We start from the raw sequence: 13,184 nt of genomic DNA, 5'->3' as shown, positions 1-13,184 counted from the left end.
GTTTAGAAGGATGAGGGGGGGGGGAACCTCATTGAAACGTACAGAATAGTGAAAGGCCTGGATAGAGTGGATGTGGAGAGGATGTTTCCACTAGTGGGAGAGTCTAGGGCCTGAGGGCACAGCCTCGGGATTACAGGACGTTCCTTCAGGAAGGAGATGAGGAATTTCTTTAGTCAGAGGGTGGTGACGGCTGTGGAGGCCACAAGTCAGTTGATATTTTTAAGGTTGAGATAGATGGATTCTTGATTAGTGCGGGTGTCAGAGGTTATGGGGGGAAGGCAGGAGAATGGGGTTTGGAGGGAGAGATAGTTCAGCCATGATTGAATGGCGGAGTAGACTTGATGGGCCGAATGGCCTAATTCTGCCATCAATTGAGGATGGATTAGATGGGGGGGGGGGGGGGGGGGTGATGGTTGAAGGGGAGGGCAATTGAACACAGGTGGGTGTATGGAACGGGCTGCCAGAGGAGGTAGTTGAGACTGGGACTATCCAAATGTTTAAAAGCAGTTAGACAGGTACATGTATAGGACAGGTTTGGAGGGATATGGACCCAAAGCGGGCAGGTGGGACTAGTGTAGCTGGTCGGTGTGGACAAGTTGGGCCGAAAGGCCTGTTTCCTCACACTATGAGGCCTGTATCATTCTATGACTCTAATTGAGGGTGGATTGGTAGAGGGGGGGTGGGCAGATGAGGAGGGGGCTTGGGCGGCTGAGGGGGCCGCTTGCGGTCGAGAGGGGAGGGGTTTTGGGGGGGGGGGAGTGCACTGAGATTGTAGGCCCGTGTTTTGTACGTGGAGCTGAAGGTTGGTGAGTATCTCTGTTCCCTGTGCATCTGTGGTACAGGATTTGCATAGGTGATGCTAAAAACTGCCGCACTGGGAACCCCCCCCCCCCCAATCTCTGTGGCCGTGCCTCTGACGTGTCTTCTCGGACGCTGCATGGCTTGTGGGGAAGTGGTTGAGTCCGGCGCTTCACTGGAGGTCGGCTCACACCTGCTAACATGCAGCTTGGACCGACGGGGCTGCGGTTATTTTCAAGGCCTACAGAGAAGGTTCACCAGACTGATTCCTGGGATGGCAGGACTTTCATATGAAGAAAGACTGGATAGACTCGGCTTGTAAAGTTAGTCCCTGGTGAGGTAGGAGTTTACAGTCCGAATGGCCTCTGGGAAGAAACTCCTTCTCAACCTCTCCGTTCTCACAGCTTGGCAACGGAGGCGTTTGCCTGAACGTAGCAGCTGGAACAGTCCGTTGCAGGGGTGGAAGGGGTCTCCCATGATCTTGTTGGCTCTGGAGTTGCACCTCCTGATGTATAGTTCTCATAGTGCGTTGGGCCGAACGCACAACTCTCTGCAGAGCCTTCTTGTCCTGGGCAGAGCAATTCCCAAACCAAATCGTGATATTTCCGGACAAGATGCTTTCCACAGCCGCTGAGTAGAAGCACTGGAGGATCCTCAGAGACACTCAATTTCCTCAATTGCCTGAGGTGGTAAAGGCGCTGCCTTGCCTTACTCACGAGTGCTGCAGCGTGTGTTGTCCATGTCATATCCTCAGAGATGTGGACTCCCAGGTCTCTAAAACAGCTCACCCTATCCCCAGTATCCCCATTTATCCTCAATGGTGTGTACATCCTCGGGTGATGTGTCCTCCTAAAGATTATGCCGCCTGTCCCGCTGAGTTACTCCAGCTTTTTGTGTTGATATTCAGGGGAATGCACGGTTTGGCAACTGGAAGTTTGGCGTTTGGCATTTCAGTTATAATTAAAAATTTATAATTGTGATTTTTGTTTGTATCTCTCTGCAGCACTCATGGGCTTGCTCACTGTGTTAGACCTCCTGTTTGTAAACCACGCTTGTCACAGCATCATGACCCGAGGCGCGTCTGTCCAGCTGGTGTTCGGCTTTGAGGTGAGACTCGACCGATGGCAATTGAATTAGAATTAGAATGCCTTTATTGTCATTCAAACAAACAAAGGTTTCAACAAAGTTTTGTTACCTTCAGTCATAACAGCAAAATAAACCAAAACACAATGAACACAGTTTCACACAAACATCCATCACAGTGAATCTCCAAACACCTCCTCACTGTGATGGACGGCAAAAGTTGTGTCTCTTCCCTGTTCTTTGTTCTTCTCTCAATTCAATTCAACTTTAATGTCATTGCACAAATACTAAGTATGGGTACAATGAAATGCAGTTTTGCGTCAGTCCGTAGTAGTAATGCATATAGAAATTAAAAATATATATATTTTAAAAATATTTTTTAAATACCTTACCTTGGGCCGAACGGTATGGTATGTTAGCATTCTCGAATGGTATGTTAGCATTCATAGCAAAAGGATTTAAGTATAGGAGCAGGGAGGTTCTACTGCAGTTGTACAGGGTCTGGGTGAGACCACACCTGGAGTATTGCGTACAGTTTTGGTCTCCTAATCTGAGGAAAGACATTCTTGCCATAGAGGGAGTGCAGAGAAGGTTCACCAGACTGATTCCTGGGATGGCAGGACTTTCATATGAAGAAAGACTGGATAGGCTCGGCTTGTACTCTCTAGAATTTAGAAGATTGAGGGGGATCTTATAGAAACTTACAAAATTCTTAAGGGGTTGGACAGGCTAGATGCAAGAAGATTGTTCTCGATGTTGGGGAAGTCCAGAACAAGGGGTCACAGTTTAAGGATAAGGGGGAAATCTTTTAGGACCGAGATGATTGGTCTCTCACCAGGGACGTGCGAGCTCCCGGTTTTACTTCTTTTGTCCGCCTCGTTTACGTTTGCCTTCGTTAAGCTGGGAGTAGAAGGTTAATAATGGTTCGTCTTCCGTCCGAACAATTATGAACCTTCGTGGAATGAGTTGACTGCCGCTGATCTGTGTAACCGTGGCGTTCTCTCCTTGCAGTACGCCATACTTCTCACCATGGTGCTGACCATCTTCATCAAGTACGTCCTCCACACCATTGACCTTCAGAGCGAGAATCCCTGGGACAACAAGGCCGTTTACATGCTGTACACGGAGCTGCTGACCGGTATGGCGATGCGAGGGGTGGGGGGGGGGGGGGGGGGCGGCGTGACGTCTTGGGTGACCAATGGGTGGGGTGGGGTCGGGTTTGCTGACCGGACCACCAATCCTGGGAGGCGGCCATTTTGATCGGGCCCCAAGGCGGCCATTTTGATCGGCCACAAAGGTTGTCAAGGTGCACCCATGCCAGCTGGGAGTAACTCAGCGGGTCAGACTGCATCTGCGGAGATAAGGAAGAGGTGACCTTTCAGGTCGTCACCCGTTGAGTCTGAAGAAGGGTCTCGACCTAAAACGTCACCCCGTTCCTTCTCTCCAGAGATGCTGCCTGTCCCGCTGAGTTACTCCAGCATTTTGTGTCCATCTTCAGTTTAAACCAGCATCTGCAGTTCCTTCCTACACATCTCTGAAGGCTATATGTTGCATTGTTTATTAGAGTATTGTTCCACAATTGTCAGTAGACGCAATTTGTTTCTCAATTTCAATGGCCTTCCGTGGTGAATCAGGCGCAGGTTCGGCGATCGCTTCGCCCAACACCTCCGCACAGTCCGCATTAACCAACCTGATCTCCCGGTGGCTCAGCACTTCAACCCCCTCCCATTCCAAATCGTACTTTTCTGTCCTGGGCCTCCTCCATGGCCAGAGTGAGGCCCACCGCAAATTGGAGGAGCAGCACCTCATATTTTGCTTGGGCAGTTTATACCCCCGCGGTATGAACATTGACCTCCAATTTCAGGTAGTCCCTGCTTTCTCCCTCCTTTCCCTCCCCTTCCCAGCTCTCCCACAGCCCACTGTCTCCGCCTCTTCCTTTCTTATTCCCGCGCCCACCCCCACAACAGTCTGAAGAAGGGTCTCGACCCAACACGTCACCTATTCCTTCGCTCCATAGATGCTGTCTCACCCACTGAGTTTCTCCAGCATTTTTGTCTACCTTCGATTTTTCCAGCATCTGCAGTTCCTTCTTAAACTGTTCTTAAGAGACATCAGAGTCTGATTACTTAGGGGTAACGGTTATTTTTTTTTTCTAGACTGTTTAAATTCAAGACAGCTTTTTTTAATCTGCTTGTCACCAAGTAAAGTCTTTCTAGTTCCCAATCTAAATAATTCGGCCCGCGCAATACTCTATTGTCTAATTCATCTCTTGCGTCAAGTCCAGTTCAGGAAAATGCACATGATAAAAAGAATTACCTGTATTTTATGTTTAAGAAGGAACTGCAGATACTGGAAAAATCGAAGGTAGACAAAAAAGCTGGAAAAACTCAGCGGGCGAGGCAGCATCTATGGAGCGAAGGAATAGGCCCTATCTCTGTTAAAGAGCCCTCTCTAGCTCTCTCTTGAAAGCATCCAGAGAACCAGCCTCCACCTAAGACAGAGAGTGGTGAGACTGGAATTCTCTGCCTCAGAGGGCGGAGGAGGCCGGTTCTCTGGATGCTTTCAAGAGAGAGCTAGATGGGGCTCTTAAAAATAGCGGATCAGGGGATATGGGGAGAAGGCAGGAACGGGATACTGATTGGGGGTGATCAGCCATGACCACATTGAATGGCGGTGCTGTCTCGAAGGGCCGAATGGCCTACTCCTGCACCTATTGTCTATTTTCAACGTGGTGAAGATTTTCGGCGACCTGCAACGACCCATGACGGTTGCCGGAAAAGCCGCGTAGGTGGGACAGGCCGGTAATTGTCCGCGTTTTAAACCTGTGGGATTCTGCTCTTTGTCACCGCCTCTGCTCTCTCCCTGGCTGCAGGCTTCATCAAGGTGCTGCTCTACATGGCCTTCATGACCATCATGATCAAGGTGCACACGTTCCCGCTGTTCGCCATTCGTCCCATGTACCTGACCATGAGGTAAAAGCGCCGGATGTTCGCTCCGTTCCGAGCCCCGCGCCGACCAGCGACCCCCGCGCACGCCGCCACACTCTCCTATAACCACTGGGGGGACAATTTTAATTTACGCCAAGCTAATCGATCGACAAAGTCAAGTCAACTTTATTACAAAATTCTTAAGGGGTTGGACAGGCTAGATACAGGAAGATTGTTCCCGATGTTGGGGAAGTCCAGAACAAGGGGTCACAGTTTAAGGATAAGGGGGGATTCTTTTAGGACCAAGATGAGAAAAACATTTTTCACACAGAGAGTGGTGAATCTGTGGAATTCTCTGCCACAGAAGGTAGTTGAGGCCACATTGGCTATATTTAAGAGCGAGTTAGATGTGGCCCTTGTGGCTAAAGGGATCGGGGGGTACGGAGAGAAGGCAGGTACAGGATACAGAGCTGGATGATCAGCCATGATCATATTGAATGGCAGTGCAGGCTCGAAGGTTGTCCCCAATCAATAACCCAGGGATCAATCTCGTGAGCCTACGCTGCACTGCCTCAATCACAAGGATGTCCTTCCTCAAATTAGGTATAACACCCAGGGCTAACAGAATCAAGGGATATGGGGTGAAAGCAGGAACGTGGTACTGATTTTGGTTGATCAGCCATGATCGTATTGGATGGCTGTGCTGGCTCGAAGGGCCGAGTGGCCTAACCCTGCATCAGTGTTTCTATGCTTATACTGGGTGAACGTGATCCAGCAATAGCTGCAATCTGCAGTGCGATCAAAAATGCATTCTCTCTCTCTCTCTCACTCTCTTGCGCGCTCTCGCGCTCTCGCTCTCTCTTCGGAAGAGCTGATGAAACAGTTCTGAGCGAGAGAGAGAGAGAGAGAGAGAGAGATATCGGTGGAAAGGATTGATGGAGCAGATACTATTTTGCCTTTGTATCTGAGCCAAGAATGTGTTGGTGAACCCTTGCCAAAATACGGGCCCTCCTGAGGAATCTAATCCCTGCATGGGGGGGGGGAACTGAAACTATCCTCGACCACTCGGTAACTGTAGAGCTCCAGCCCGCGTGCCTCCGTAAGGAGTCTTCCTCATCTTTCGGTCTCCAGCGCTCTTTTTGCAATGTGACACCCGTGCAGCGGGCCGGGGGGTGGGGTGGGGGCGGCTAATTCGCTGAACGGACCATAACGCCCTCCCAATGTCTCCCTTCAGGCAATTCAAGAAGGCCGTGACGGATGCCATCATGTCACGGCGGGCCATTCGCAACATGAACACGCTGTGAGTAGTCGCTCGCTGGTGCCGGCCTCTAGTGGCAGGAGGGGGTGTCTGTTAACTGGCCATTGTTGGTGGGGGGGGGTCAACTTGCTGGATGGGGGGGCTTGTGGGGCCAATCAGCTGCTCAACGATGGACTCTTTGAGTCTCTTGCCCAGAGGAGGTGAATCAAAGGCTTGGATAGAGTGGACGTGGAGAGGATGTTTCTACCTGTGGGAGAGTCTAGGACTAGAGGTCGCATCCTCAGAATTAAAGGACAAAGATGAGGAGAGGTTTCTTTAGACAGAGGGTGGTGAATCAGCGGAATTCTTTGGAGGGCAAGTCAGTGGCTATTTTTAAGGCAGAAATAGATCGATTCTTGATTAGTACGGGTGTCAGGCTATGGGGAGAAGGCAGGAGAATGGGGTTAGGAGGGAGAGATAGTTCAGCCACGATTGAATGGCGGAGTAGACTTGATGGGCCGAATGGCCTAATTCTACTGCTATCGCTTATGACCAGAGGACATGGGTTCAAGATGAAGGGGAAAAGATATAATCGGAATCTTGAGGGGTAACTTTTTTCACACAAAGGTGGTGGTGGGTGTATGGAACGAGCTGCCAGAGGAGGTAGTTGAGGCTGGGACTATCCCAACGTTTAAGAAACAGTTCGGGCAGGTTTGGAGGGATATGGACCGAATGCGGGCAGATGGTATCAGCGCAGCTGGGGCATGCTGGCCAGTGTGGGAAAGTTGGGCCGAAGGGCCTGTTTCCAGACTGTATCACTCTGTGACTCTGGCATTTGAATGAATGATACCTTGTTATCAGACGTGACAAGTCACAGTGATATTCTTGCATTTCCCAAGGTATGCAAAGAGTTACCACAGAAAGGGCACCACCAAAGTGACACAGTATTCCATTTAAACACAAAGTGTCTAGTTGTATTGTAGTTGTATAGCACTTGTATGCAGTTGTACAGGGCCCTAGCGAGACCACACCTGGAGTATTGTGTACAGTTTTGGTCCCCTAATTTGAGGAAGGACATTCTTACTATTGAGGGAGCCCAGCGTAGGTTTACAAGGTTAATTCCCGGGAAGGCGGGACTGTCATATGCTGAGAGAATGGAGAGGCTGGGCTTGTATACTCTGGAGTTTAGATGGATGAGAGGATATGAATGTGTGTGTGTGTGAGTGATTGGTGGTGGTCGGAGGGGCCGTAGGCGCGGAATGGCAGCCACGCTTCCGTCAGTCTGCCCCAGGGCAGCTGTGGCTACAGAAGTAGCTCACCATCACCGAGTGTGACTGAGGAGTGAATGAATAATGCGATGTAAAGCGCCTTGAGTATTAGAAAGGCGCTATATAAATCCCATCCATTATTATTATTATTATCTTATTGAAACATATAAGATTATTAAGGGTTTGGACACGCTAGAGGCAGGAAACATGTTCCCAATGTTGGGGGACTCCAGAAACAGGGGCCACACACAGTTTAAGAATAAGGGGTAAGCCATTTAGAACGGAGACGAGGAAACACTTTTTCTCACAGATTTGTGAGTCTGTGGAATTCTTTGCCTCAGAGGGCGGTGGAGGCCGGTTCTCTGGATACTTTCAAGAGAGAGCTAGATAGGGCTCTTAAAGATAGCGGAGTCAGAGGATATGGGGAGAAGGCAGGAACGGGGTACTGATTGGGGATGATCAGCCATGATCACATTGTATGGCAGTGCTGGCTCGAAGGGCTGAATGGCCTACTCCTGCACCTATTGTCTATTGTCTATAAAGTATACCATTTGTGGTCCCCCTACTCCAGGTCTCCTTTGTTCTCTGTCTTGGAGGTTTCCGGAGGCAGTGAAGAAAGCCAATTGGCCTTCATTGCAAGAGGAGTTGAGTTTAGGAGCAAGGAGGTTCTGCTGCAGTTGTACAGGGCCCTAGTGAGACCACACCTGGAGTATTGTGTGCAGTTTTGGTCTCCTAGTTTAAGAAAGGACATTCTTGCTATTGAGGGAGTGCAGCCTAGGTTCACCAGGTTAATTCCTGGAGTGGCGGGGACTGACATATGAGGAAAGAATGGGTCGACTGGGCTTGTATTCACTGGAAATTAGAAGGATGAGAGGATGACCTTATTGAAACGTATAAATTAGCTGATTGGACAGATAGATCGGCCATGATGGAATGGCAGAGTAGGTTTGATGGGCCGACTGGCCTAATTCTGCTCCTATCACTTATGACCAGAGGACATAGGTTCGAGGTGAAGGGGAATACATTGAATAGGAATCTGAGGTAACTTGTTCGCACAAAGTCGACTCGATGGGCCGAATGGCCTAATTCGACTCCTGTCTCTTATGGCCTTTTTACGTATTTTTCTCGGGGAACTAACGTGATCTGTCCCCTCCCCTCAGGTACCCTGACGCCAGCCCAGAGGAGCTGCAACTTACGGACAACGTTTGTATTATCTGCCGAGAGGAGATGGTGACGGGAGCCAAGCGATTGCCGTGTAACCACATCTTCCACACCAGGTGAGGGCGGGCTACCTGTCCTGCCACCTGTGGCCACGCACGCGCTAAAGGGCCCTGTCCCACCTGGGCGACCTAATCTGCGAGCTTGCCCTCGACTCGTACTCGCAGCATGGTCGACGCGCGGTCCTGGGAGGTCTTTGTAACTCTGCTTCATGCTCGAGAGTGGTCCCCGTGCACTCGAGGCCTCAGCTAGGCCGCGGCGTATCTTTCAACATGTTGACAAATGCCCGCGAGTAAAAAACAGGTCGCCGTGGAAACAAATCGATACTTTTTTTACTCGTAAGTTTAGTCAAAGTAGGTCGGCATGCTAGTCGTTGGTCATCGAGGGTAATCGTAGATAGTCTTCATCATAGTCGAAGGAGGTCGTCTTCACTCTCCACTATTCGGTGAACAATTTTCCCGAAGTTAGTCGTAGCTAGTCCAAGGAGGTGTTCAACATGTCATTTTTTCAAACTCTGCTAAACTCTCCAATTAGGTCGCCCAACTGGGACAGCCCCTTAAGCCATGTCAGTGTTCGTGAAAACCCCTTGGCCTACACCTCCTGTTAGCTCCCTCTGGTAGAGTCGCGGTCATGAAGTCACACAGCATGAAGTCACCCTTCAGCTTAAACTTGCCAAGGAGCCACGCCAGGTTCACTAATTTGAGGAAGGACATCCTTGTGATTGAGGCAGTGCAGCGTAGGTTCACCAGATCGATCCCTGGGATGGCGGGACTGTCATATGATGAAAGATTGAAAAGACTAGGCTTGTATTCACTGGAGTTTAGAAGGATGAAGGGGGGTCTTCTTCTTTTCTTCTTTTCTTTATTTATATAGCACATATTTAGTCAACTTGCATTGACCCCAAAGTGCTTCACATAATTACATCCACACACACAGGCAAAGGTGGGTGAAGTGTCTTGCCCAAGGACACACACAGGCAAAGGTGGGTGAAGTGTCTTGCCCAAGGACACAACGACAGTATGCACTCCAAGCGGGATTCGAACCAGCTACCTTCCGGTTGCCAGCCGAACACTTAGCCCATTGTGCCATCTGTCTTCCGAGAGAGGCCTAGTCTTATAGAAACATATAAAATTATAAAAGGACTGGACAAGCTAGATGCAGGAAAAATGTTCCAAATGTTGGGCGAGTCCAGAACCAGGGGCCACAGACAGTCTTAGAATAAAGGGGAGGCCATTTAAGAAACTGTTTGTGTAGGGTGGAGCCACAGAGTGATACAGTGTGGAGTCATAGAGTGATACAGTGTGGAAACAGGCCCTTCAGCCCAACGTGCCCTGCTCGTTCCATACACCCACCACCCTTTGAGTGGAAAGGGTCACCCCTCCGATTCCTATTAAATCGTTTCCCCTTCACCTTGAACCCATGTCCTCTGGTCCTCGATTCCCCTTAACTCTGGGCAAGAGACTCTGTGCATCTACCAGGTCTATTCCTCAACATGTCCCAGCTACACTAGTCCCACCTGCCAGCGCTTGGTCCATATCCCTCCAAACATGTCCTATCCATGTACCTGTCTAACTGTTTCAAAGACGTTGATCTAGTCCCAGCCTCAACTACCTCCTCTGGCAGCTCGTTCCAAACACCCGCCGCCCTTTGTGTGAAACAGTTACCCCTCAGATTCTTATTCAATCTTTTCCCCTTCACCTTGAACCTATTTCCTTAGGAAACAGTTAGACCTTTGGACCTTCACTTACCGCCGACACCACCACCACCACTCCTGCTCATCGGTTCATGAGTTGGATGGTTGTGTGAGGCCCCCGGAGCCAAAACTCCTCTGCTGGCCCGCCGGCTGGGCTTTGTGTGCAGTCCAGCGCCCAGGGCCAACTCATCATTCACCCAACCACGGCCAAGTCGGTCAACGAATTGCCGTCGGGAATTTGTCCCCGTATTTTGACCGTTTTTGTCCCATATTTGGGAGCGAGAAAGTTGGCGACCCTACTCGAGGGCCTGAGCGACAGGGAGAGGTTGTGCAGGCTAGGAGTTTATTCCTTGGAGCGCAGGAGGATGGAGGGTGATTTATTTTGTTTTGAGAGAGGCCTATAAAATCATGAGGGGAATAGATAGGGTGGCTGGGCTGTCTTTTACCCAGAGTTGGAGCATCAAGATCCATAGGACAAGGGTTTAAGGTGAGGGAGGGGGAGATTTGGCGGGAAACTGAGGGACAACTTGTTGACTCCGAGGGTGGTGGGCACATGGGCCGGGCTGCCAGAGGAGGGAGTTTGGGCAAGCGCAAAAACAAAATTTAAAGATATTTGGGATGGGAACAAAGTGCTGGCGCACCTCAGCGGGTCAGGCAACATCTGTGGAGAAAAGGACCAGGTGACCATTCAGGTCAGAAACCCTTCTTCAGATGGTATATGGTACAGGGATAGGAACGGCTTGGAGGGATATGGGCCAAATGCGTGCAGGTGGGACCTAGTCTAGATGGGGTATCTTGGGCAGGTTGGGCCGAAGGGCCTGTTTCTCCGCTCTAATGTATGACTAATGTTCCCGCGGCTTTGAGGAATGCATTTGGGTAGCGTCTTGGTTGTAACCCCCCCTCTCATCTCCCCCCCCCCCCATTTGCCCTGCAGCTGCCTCCGCTCCTGGTTCCAGCGCCAGCAGACCTGCCCCACCTGTCGCATGGACGTGCTGCGCACCACGCAGCCCGCGCCCACGCAGCAGCCGCCGCTGCAGCAGCCCCAGCCGCAGACGCCCTTGGTGCCCCAGCAACCGAACCGTAAGTGTCGGGCGTGAGTCCCTGCCGCCGGGGGGGGCGACTGCCGGCTTGGTTAAGATGGCCGATTGCCTTGTTTTGGTTATAAACCAGCGTCTGCAGCCACTTGTTATTAAGTCAGATGATGGTGGGAAGTGTTGTAGATCGGTAGTAAGGAAGGCTAACACAATGCTAGCATTGATTTCGTCAGGATTTCTTATAGAAACATATAAAATTATAAAAGGACTGGACAAGCTAGATGCAGGAAAAATGTTCCCAATGTTGGGCGAGTCCAGATCCAGGGGCCACACAGTCTTAGAATAAAGGGGAGGCCATTTAAGACTGAGGTGAGAAAAAACTTTTTCCCCCACCCAGAGAGTTGTGAATTTGTGGAATTCCCTGCCACAGAGGGCAGTGGAGGCCAAGTCACTGGATGGATTTAAGAGAGAGTTAGATAGAGCTCTAGGGGCTAGTGGAGTCAAGGGATATGGGGAGAAGGCAAGCACGGGTTATTGATCGGGGACGATCAGCCATGATCACAATGAATGGCGGTGCTGGCTCAAAGGGCCGAATGGCCTCCTCCTGCAACTATTTTCTATGTTTCTAGGACTAGAATATGAAAACATGTAATGCTGAGGTTCTATAATGGGCCTGTCCCACTCCTGCACCTGTTGTCTATTGTTTGTTGTGCTGGGGGGGGGGGGGAGAGGTGGGGTTGGAGTTCTCACAGAGTGTCTCCTTCTGCTTCCAGTGCCTCCGGGAATGATGCCACCCTTCCCGCCGGGGCTGTTCCCCTTCTGGCCGCCGATGGGCCACATGGGCCAGAACCTCTTCCCTCAGGCCCCACCGGCCGCCCCCAACACGCAGCAACCAAACGCTAACGCCCCCTCCGGGTCAAACGCTCAGGTCAACGGTAGGTGCTTATTTCCCCTTCCTTCCCCCTCCTCTCCCTCCCTTCTCCACCCCTTCTCCCCTTCCCCTTCCCCCCCAGTTCAGTTTAATGTCTTGTCAATGAAAAGCTTTTATCGCGCGCTACCCAGTCAGCAGAAAGACAACACACAATTACAATCGAGCCGTCCACAGTGTACAGAGACACGATAAGGGAATAACGAAATCCCTGGCGCTGTGAGGCATCAACTCTACCGCTGCGCCACCGTGCTGCCCCTGAGAACTATATTCTGCACTCTGTATCTTCCCCTTTGCTCTTCCTGTTGTCCCTGAGTGTGGACTGATTGTATCTATGAGTGGTTTCATCAGTTCAGTTTCAGTTTAGTTTATTGTCACGTGTACCGAGGTACAGTGCACGCCTTTGTTGCGTGCTAACCAGTCAGCAGAAAGACAATACATGATTACAATCGAGCCGTTTACAGTGTACAGATACGTGATAAAGGGAATAACGTTTAGTGCAAAGCAAACCCAGCAAAGTGCGATCATTAGGATAGTCCGAGGGTCACCAAAGAGGTAGGTGGGAGGTCAGGACCGCTCTCTGGTTGTGGTAGGACGGTTCGGTTGCCTGATAACAGCCGGGAAGAAACTGTCCCTGAATCTGGAGGTGTGCGTGTGTGCGTTTTCACACTTCTGTACCTCTTGCCCGATGGGAGAGGGGAGGAGAGGGAGTGACCGGGATGAGACTGGTCCTTGATGATGCTGCTGGCCTTGCCGAGGCAGCGTGTGGTGAAGATGGAGTCGGTGGAAGGGAGGTTGGTTTGCGTGATGGCGCCTGGGCTGCTTCCACGATTAGCCACCGTTTCTTGCGGCCCCCTCTCCCCCTCTCTCTGTGTCTCTGTCTGTCTCTCGCTCTCTGTGTGTCTCTTCTGTGTGTGTGTGTGTGTGTGTGTGTGTGTGTGTGTGTGTGTGTGTCTCTCTCTCTGTCTCTCTGTCTCTCTCTGTATCTGTGTCTGTCT

At 50.7% G+C, this 13,184-nt stretch overlaps 1 protein-coding gene across 4 annotated transcripts in view; it reads left to right on the top strand.

Moving 5' to 3' along the window:
• syvn1 (synoviolin 1) overlaps nt 1-13,184 on the top strand; it is a 39,204-nt gene that overhangs the window by 15,453 nt on the left and 10,567 nt on the right. For all 4 annotated transcript variants that reach the window (XR_004410491.1, XR_004410489.1, XR_004410490.1 and 1 more), the window contains exons 5-11: nt 1,802-1,905; nt 2,893-3,019; nt 4,754-4,853; nt 6,043-6,108; nt 8,474-8,590; nt 11,159-11,304; nt 12,032-12,193. Coding sequence is in view for 1 of the 4 variants with exons in the window: in XM_033015380.1 (XP_032871271.1) it covers nt 1,802-1,905; nt 2,893-3,019; nt 4,754-4,853; nt 6,043-6,108; nt 8,474-8,590; nt 11,159-11,304; nt 12,032-12,193 (822 nt within the window). In the remaining 3 variants the exon portion in view is untranslated. The remainder of the gene's footprint in view (nt 1-1,801; nt 1,906-2,892; nt 3,020-4,753; nt 4,854-6,042; nt 6,109-8,473; nt 8,591-11,158; nt 11,305-12,031; nt 12,194-13,184) is intronic.

The sequence above is a fragment of the Amblyraja radiata genome, chromosome 45 (assembly GCF_010909765.2).
Source record: "Amblyraja radiata isolate CabotCenter1 chromosome 45, sAmbRad1.1.pri, whole genome shotgun sequence".
Classification (NCBI taxonomy): Eukaryota; Metazoa; Chordata; class Chondrichthyes; order Rajiformes; family Rajidae; genus Amblyraja; species Amblyraja radiata.
Note: the sequence above shows the minus strand (reverse complement) of the source record. Positions and strands in the feature narration are given on the sequence as shown.